Raw genomic sequence first — 8,296 nt, 5'->3', positions numbered from 1 at the left:
TTGGACAGCTCAGAAACCTGCCAATCTATGGAGATTCCAATCTAATATAAATTAGAACCTCTTTTCTGCCTGGAGACTTATCAAGCTGAAATAGAAGCCATTCTCGCGTTGATAGAAATTAAAAATATGATGTGACTGGTAGTCAGGTTTATGAACTGTCACAGGGGTGCATGTTTTTGGTCCGATGTACTAACAGTCGTACAGTCATGAGTCCGACACCCTACCCAAAACCCAACCCTATAGCCTAACCTCACAGGAAGCCACATGTTAGTTTTAACCTGCCACGGGTAGTTGTAACCTGCCACATATGTATGTTGGGAGCCACGGGTTAGTTGTAACCTGCCACATATGTATGTTGGGAGCCACGGGTTAGTTGTAACCTGCCGTGCAAGTCGGGAGCCACAGGTTAGTTTTAACCTGCAGCAGAAACTAGAAAGTGAGTAGACTTTTTAGAGCCACCTTGTGATGTAGTGAGTGACAACCAAATATAAAGATAGGTTGAAAATTGGTGAAGTGGTCCTTTAAAGTTTTGACAACTCTATAGATTTTTACAATTTGTGAGACACACTTTGAAGTTCTAATTAAACTCTGTGTCTGTGATGATCATGTGACCAGACTTGACTAAATCTGTGCTGCTGGAGGATTATAGCTCTGACCTGGTTTGAGAAGATCATCTCTTTTATACATACTCCTGTTGTGGATTTGAGGTGGTCTCTCTCATTCAACCACTAGATGGAAATATGTGTCCTCTCTACTTTAGCATCAATACAATGCACAGGGCAGTGGTTCTTAACCAGTGGTCCGGGGACCACCAGTGGTCCTTGAGGGGGGTTCCAGGTGGTCCCCATGCAGCTAAATGATGGAGAGTTGGTAACCAAATGGAACCCTTTATTGAGCTCTAACTCAAACGTAAAATGAATCTCGAACGTAAAATCAAACCAAATGAACCTGTGTTCTCAGGAGTTCAATTATTGTTTAACATCTGCATTACTTTAATTGAAGAAAAAACTAAAGTCTACACAATTAGAGAATATAGAAGAATTGTTATTTTGATCAACGTTTGCTGTTATCTCACCTAATGGCACCACATCAATACAACATGGAATTTTGGACATCCCTGAGAGATTGCATCCTCTGATGAACTAACTGTTCAAGGACTGTTCAGTCAGTTCATTTGGAAAGATATGACAGTTACATTTAGGCATTTAGGATTTAATCCAGAGCGATTTACAGTAAGCAAGAACAAAAAACAAGGTAATACATCAAATACATAAAAATAGTCATCATGAATCATACATAAGCTAAGAGAAGGTTTTTACGGCTCTAGCAGTGATTCTGAACCATTTTAATTTCAAGGACCCCCAGTTTGACCTGCATTCAGCTACAGACCCCATTTAATGGCATTTCTACCTCTGGGACCCCAATTTATAAAATTAATATAACTCTGAGAGTGTACAAATGGAACCAAATGGACTTGTTGGGGTTTAATTTGGTTCCATTTGTACAGTCTCAGAGTTACAGACCCATAAGGGTCCATTTGGTTCTTAACTATCTCTAATTTAGCTAGGGACCCCCTGGAACTCCCTCAAGTACCCCTAGGGGTCCCCGGACTCCACTTTGAGAACTAATGCCATAGTTTACACTTATTAAACTGTTGTGATTTGGGTATAGGTCAGGAATGGGATGATTAGACTATATAAGACTAGTTTAAAACTATTTGTTAATATAAATATATATAAAAAAGGAAAATTAAAATAACAATATTAAACAATAATAATAATTAAAAAAAACAATTGCATGTTTCGTGTTCCGTTTAAAATTGAAACTAGCCTACTAAGTAGCAGGAGTCAGTCAGATCATCAACCTAAAAAAAACGTAATTTTCCTTGGTGTGGAATGAGCTAGCGTCACTAGTAAATGGTATGGTGGGCGTCATTAAATGCCCACCCCCTCCTCTCCCTCATTGAAGTCCCCGCATGCAGCAGAGAGAAAGTTCAGTGTAGTAGCCTGTGGAAGCCACGGTGGAAGAAGAAGGAGCGGTGAACAGTTAAGAAGAGGCAACCTAGTTAAAGATCGCTGTTTGTTTGCACCAATACTTACTACAAACAGCTGTTGGAATCCCACGGACAGTTGCTTGAGAGAGCGCCGAGTCAATTGGTTCGAGGACTGCCTGCGCTTTTCAGCCTGCTTAGTCGCGTTCCCCCCGTACAGTTCACAACGGTCTATTTTGAAACGTTTTTCTCCTCCGTTCGTTGTTGTTCGGAAGTTTTCGTGTCACACATTCTAATAGTTTATTTAATATCGTTTTGCGGAGTAGGCTAGTGTCTCCGTTTGGGGAAAGGCTCATCATCATCCGAGCAATATTCTTCTACAAGGAAAGGAAGCCTATCGTTTTGTAAATGCTGCTCTTGTCTTGGTCATATTTTTGTAACGGAACGGACGGCGCGAATCTGGACCTGCCTTCTTCTTCAATGGGGATTTAATAACTAATAAGTGCGGATCGTTCGTTGCCTTTTTTTGTTGCATGGACAGTCCTTTTTAAAAAATACACACGTTTTTATTTCTGACATATGACTGAAAAATGAGCACGGGTCGTGGTTGCCCATTGAAGATGGTGATGTTTCTGTGGTGCCTGCTGGTGATCTCTGCCGCGTCCAGTTCCAGCTTCGAAATAGGCTCGTACGACCTGGAGCGAGGCAGACCGGCCAAATGCGAGCCCATCGTGATCCCCATGTGCCAGGGCATCGGCTACAACCTGACCCGGATGCCCAACTTCATGGACCACGACAGCCAGAAGGAGGCTGCCATCAAGCTCAACGAGTTTGCGCCGCTGGTGGAGTACGGCTGCGACGCGCACCTCCGCTTCTTCCTGTGCTCCCTGTACGCGCCCATGTGCACCGACAAGGTGTCCACGTCCATCCCCGCCTGCCGTCCCATGTGCGAGCAGGCCCGCCAGCGGTGCTCGCCCATCATGGAGAAGTTCAGCTACGCCTGGCCCGACTCGCTGGACTGCTCCAAGCTGCCGACCCGGAACGACCCCAACGCCCTGTGCATGGAAGCCCCGGAGAACGACACCAGAACCGCCACGGAGAACAAGAAGGGAGAGGGCATGCTTCCCGTGGTGCCACCCAGGCCCAGACAGCCGGGTGGGGGGAGCAGCAGCGGCGGTGGCGGTGGCGGTGGGCGCTCGGGGACGGGGGGCAGCGGCAGCCTCGGCGGTGGGTCCTGCGAAAACCCGGAGAAGTTCCAGTACGTGGAGAAGAGCCGCTCGTGCGCGCCGCGCTGCTCCTCGGCCGTGGACGTGTTCTGGTCGCGGAGCGACAAGGACTTCGCCTTCATCTGGATGACGGTGTGGTCCACGCTGTGCTTCGTGTCCACCGCCTTCACCGTGCTGACCTTCCTGCTCGACCCGCACCGCTTCCAGTACCCCGAGAGGCCCATCATCTTCCTCAGCATGTGCTACAACGTCTACTCGGTGGCCTTCATCATCCGCTCGGTGGCCGGCGCCGAGAACATCGCGTGCGACCGCGAGAACGGAGAGCTCTACGTCATCCAGGAGGGGCTGGAGTCCACGGGCTGCACCATCGTCTTCCTCGTGCTCTACTACTTCGGCATGGCCTCGTCCATCTGGTGGGTCATCCTCACGCTCACCTGGTTCCTGGCGGCCGGGAAGAAGTGGGGCCACGAGGCCATCGAGGCCCACAGCAACTACTTCCACATGGCGGCGTGGGGCGTGCCGGCGCTCAAGACCATCATCATCCTCACCATGAGAAAGGTGAGTTGGTGTCGGAGTGAGAGTTAAGGCCTATTGGTAGTCCGTTTTTCAGGTGAAGACGGTTGACCACCGAAAACTACAGCATGACGTCACTGAGTTTTTACTAACCATCGTTTCGGTGGTCACCTCTTCACCGAAAACTGGACTATGAATATAGTGTCGAAGTGGGGTGCAGTACTTAGTTTCGACAGTTTTTGGTTTCGACTAGTCATTGGTTAGACCAGTCATTAGTCCTACAACTACAACCTATCTCAAACCCTCACCCTAAACCTAACCTGTCACGGGGCAGCACACCTAAACCTAACCTTAACCAATGACTAGTCTAAACTAAGTATGCACCCCGTCGAAGTGTCCCCATTGAAGTGTCGAAGTGTCCTTGAGCAAGACTCTGATTGCTCCAGATGTGCAGGTTGGTGCCTTGCATGGTTTCCTCTGTCATCGGTGTATGAATGAATGAGTGAACGTAAAGCACAATCTATGTATGAAAAGGCGTTATATATAAACGCACAATTTTACCATTTAAGGTGGCGGGCGACGAGCTGACGGGGCTGTGCTACGTGGGCAGCATGGACCCGGCGGCGCTGACGGGCTTCGTGCTCGTCCCGCTCTCCTGCTACCTGATCATCGGCACCTCCTTCATCCTCACGGGCTTCGTGGCGCTCTTCCACATCCGCCGCGTCATGAAGACCGAGGGCACCAACACGGAGAAGCTGGAGAAGCTCATGGTGAAGATCGGCATCTACTCCATCCTGTACACGGTGCCCGCCACCTGCGTCATCGTGTGCTACTTCTACGAGCGCCTCAACATGGACTACTGGAAGTTCCGCGGCCTGGAGGAGAAGTGCGTGTCTCTGCCGGGGGCCCGCCGGGGGTCGTCCCACCACCACCACCACCACGAGGACTGCTCGCTGCGGGAGTCGGTGCCCACGGTGGCCGTGTTCATGCTGAAGATCTTCATGTCGCTGGTGGTGGGCATCACCAGTGGCGTGTGGGTGTGGAGCTCCAAGACGCTGCAGACCTGGCAGGGCCTGTGCAGCAGCCGCAAGCTGGCGCAGGCGGACAGGACTAACGGTGGCGGCCGGAAGCCCGCCTGCGGCGGCGCCGTGAGCTGCGGCAGCACGCACTGCCACTACAAGACGTCCCCCGCGGTGGTGCTGCACATGGCCAAGACGGACCCCTACTACGCAGAGAGCCCCACGCATGTCTGACTGAAGGCCTATTCATACTCCAGCCTTAGGTGATAAGGTGACCACCGAAACGGTGGTTATAGTAAAAACAAGAGAGAGTGACGTCATGTTGTAGTTTTCGGTGGTCACCTTATCACCTAAAAGTGGAGTATGAATAAGCCTTGAGAGGGTCATAGCCAAGAGAGACCTCTTACACAGACAGCCTCCACACGTGTCTGACTGAGAGAGGGTGCACGGCTCTGCACGCACATATGCACAGCACACGTACGTACTTATATTATGTTATGTAGGCATTCGTTCTTCACATGTTCACAGCAACACACCCACTTAGTTACTAGCCCCTTTCGGAACCCCTTTGGTTACCGTTTCTGAAAAGGTAACCGGTGGGTCCCGGAAGGGGCTACTACACAGTACACACGCCACGTGGTAAAACACACGCACAAATGACAAGACGCACACGCAGTCACGCACACACACACTACATGCAAACCTCTATGCCCTGTGTTAAAGGAGCTGCTAAAAAAAGACTACAATGTCGAGAAGAGGAGTTGAACTGCCACAGAGCTGCCACTCTGTTGTTGCTTAGGGACAAATAAGCACAGGTGTCGGAATGGAGAGAAACTATCCATAAACAGTATTCAGTGCATAAAAAGGGAAATGTTCAGTATTGTTGTTAAACATAGTTTTTTTTGTTAACGTTGTGTTCTGTTGTCTTGCTGCCCCAGCTTTGCAAATGGAAAGGGGGGGGGGGGGGGGGGGGGGCTTGCATGGGATGTGTTTTTTGAGGAGGAGACGTTATTCTCCTCCCCTGAAAGTGGCAGGAGTAAACTGTATAAATCTGTATAAATATTCTATTTATTGTAAATATATTTAATTTAAAAGTTTTACTTTTGGCTCTTACCAGATTGATTGATTGTTCAGACTTACTTGTTCACTAAAAAAGGCCGAGTACTGAAGGTCCAGGGAAGCTAAGTGCCTTTATTAAAGCTCTGGTTCTGCTCTTTTGGAGGATAATAAATTGAGGAACTCTTGTTCAAATAATTGTATTACTGTGTGGTGTTATTGCTGTTTGATGATGATTCATTTGCGAATATGAGAATATATGTTTTTGAAAAGGTTTTTGAAACTCTTTAAGTTGATAGGCCTAATCTTAGTATTCCAAGGTTGTGATTGTCACAGGTCCTTAACCCCTTCTGGGCGGGAACCCCTTTTGGTGTTTTAAACATTTTGTGTTATAATTTAGCTATTGAAAAATAGCAGATCTACAAGCTCATAGTGCGCCACCGAGTGGCGCGCTATGAACTTGTAGGTCTGCTATTTTTGAAATATCGTGAAAATGATTTAGAAAACTTTTTTTTTTTTTTTGATGTCAGGCCTAAATGGGGCCTGACCTCAAAATTTTAAAAAAATCTTCTAAATCCTCCAGTTTTCTGAAATAAATATTTTCACGATTTTTCAAAAATAGCAGACCTACAAGCTCGTAGCTCGCCACTCGGTGGCGCGCTATGAGCTTGTAGATCTGCTATTTTTCAATAGCTAAATTATAACATAATGTATGTAACACCAAAAGGGGTTCCTGCTCAAAATGGCTTAATATTCATTTCACAGCCTTCATGTTTTGTGCTAGTTCTCTGCTATTCTACACCCAAGACTGTCACATTTGTACAGAGAAACGCTGGCAAATGAGTTATGTTCCGAGTGCATGTGATGGTCCCCGAGGCGTCCCCAAGAATAATCCTCAAAGAGAATGGATGATGAATGGATAGACGTGACAATGACAAACCCTGGGACGTATTAATGTTAGTCATCATCATCTTTAACCCATTCTGGGCGGGAACTCCTGTTGGTGTTTAAGCATTATGTCATGCTTTATCTATTGAAAAATAGCAGATCTACAAGCTCGTAGCGCGCCACTCGGTGGCGCGCTACGAGCTTGTAGATCTGCTATTTTTGAAAAGTCGTGCAAATGTGGCACAAAACTTTGTTTTTACATTAACATTTTTAACTAACATGTGGCTTCTGGGGGGTCCCTGGAACTACATATTTTGAGATGGGGGTCCATGGCCCAATAGAGATAATTCTGGGGGTCCTTGACATGAAAAAGGTTGAGCACCACTGACATAGAAACATGGGTTTTTCAGAAAAATGTTAGGATTTTGAAGCCTTTTTTTTTAATCGACCTCAGTCCAAAATGGGTTAAAATGCAGGGGCAGTGTGCGCGCAGAAGAATATATTTAATTAATGGCTGTTTTTTTTAATCCTTCCCTCAAATCACTATTGTGCCCCGTTTGCTTTCCCCGCTCCGTTTGATCACCATGCAAATATGCAGCACTTTGATGTAGAAGAACGAATTTGAAGTGGATTTCAAGTAACCCCCCCCCCCCCCCTGCATGGATTCACATAGTGTTTAACTTATGTAATTTGCATGCAAGATAAGTTGTGCTCAATGTACTGTTAAAGTCTGTAGTTTCAGAAAAATCCAGCACCAGCTTGAAAATATCATCTTAAACTTCGTGTTTGTATAATTTCTTAGTGATTATTTTAGAGCAGCCCTTTAACCCATTCTAGACGGGAACCCCTTTTGGTGTTGTAGCTATTGAAAAATAGCAGATCTACAAGCTCGTAGCTTGTAGATCTGCTATTTTTGAAAAATCTTGAAAATGTGGCGCAAATCTCCAAAATGTTCATTTCTCAGAATTGCTTTTTTTTCTCCAGGAAATAAAGAAAACCGTTATATTTTTAAAACAAAATAATATTGCCTCATCAAAGTTGGTGTTGTGACTGTATACATTGTCAATTATTTGCATGAGAGGGGGAGAGGTGGTGGAGTTAGTAGCTGTTTTAGCAGACATATTGAGGGTCCAATGGAGTTAAGAGGTTTTGTCCGAAGCACTTTTTACTACTTTTCATTGGTTCAATATTGTTTTAACCAACACACAGACGTTACGTAAAGGGTGTTCAATAGCACCGATTTATGCAACTTCAAAAATGGAGTTAGGTGGTTTCCTCACGACAGGAGTCTGAAGGTCTTGTAGCTTGTTTTTCATTTAACCCATTTTGGTGTTAGCATTATGTTATGCTTTAGCTATGAAAAATAGCAGATCTACAAGCTCATAGCGCGCCACCGAGTGGCGCGCTACGAGCTTGTAGGTCTGCTATTTTTGAAAAATCGAAGAACGACTGACATAGAAACATAGCTTTTTCAGGCCTAAATGGGTTAAAATTGTCAATTTTTAACCAAGTAAAAGAACCACCATAACATAACGTACTCTAGACCAGTAAAGCGTTAAAAAACAATGTTACATTACATGTTTCATGCATAGACAGCACCTTAC

General features: G+C 46.1%; 1 protein-coding gene across 1 annotated transcript; it reads left to right on the top strand.

Annotated features, from left to right (window-relative positions):
* The first annotated feature begins 1,954 nt into the window (after nucleotides 1-1,954).
* On the top strand, nucleotides 1,955-6,086 carry fzd9b (frizzled class receptor 9b). The gene is made up of 2 exons (XM_079515033.1): nucleotides 1,955-3,774; nucleotides 4,299-6,086. Exons 1-2 carry the CDS (start codon nucleotides 2,581-2,583, stop codon nucleotides 4,980-4,982), a joined length of 1,878 nt encoding a protein of 625 aa, XP_079371159.1. The 5' UTR covers nucleotides 1,955-2,580; the 3' UTR covers nucleotides 4,983-6,086.
* The last annotated feature ends 2,210 nt before the right edge of the window (nucleotides 6,087-8,296 follow it).

The sequence above is a fragment of the Electrona antarctica genome, assembly GCF_951216825.1.
Source record: "Electrona antarctica genome assembly, chromosome: 11".
NCBI classification, from domain to species: Eukaryota; Metazoa; Chordata; class Actinopteri; order Myctophiformes; family Myctophidae; genus Electrona; species Electrona antarctica.
The sequence above is the reverse complement of the archived record's forward strand: the minus strand, read 5'-3'. Positions and strand labels throughout refer to the sequence as shown.

Excerpts from the sequence above, each read along its gene's own strand:
- fzd9b (XM_079515033.1), top strand. The coding sequence starts at position 2,581 with ATGAGCACGGGTCGTGGTTGCCCATTGAAGATGGTGATGTTTCTGTGG. Across the intron at positions 3,775-4,298 it reads TCATCCTCACCATGAGAAAG|GTGGCGGGCGACGAGCTGAC; the intron begins GTGAGTTGGTGT and ends TTACCATTTAAG.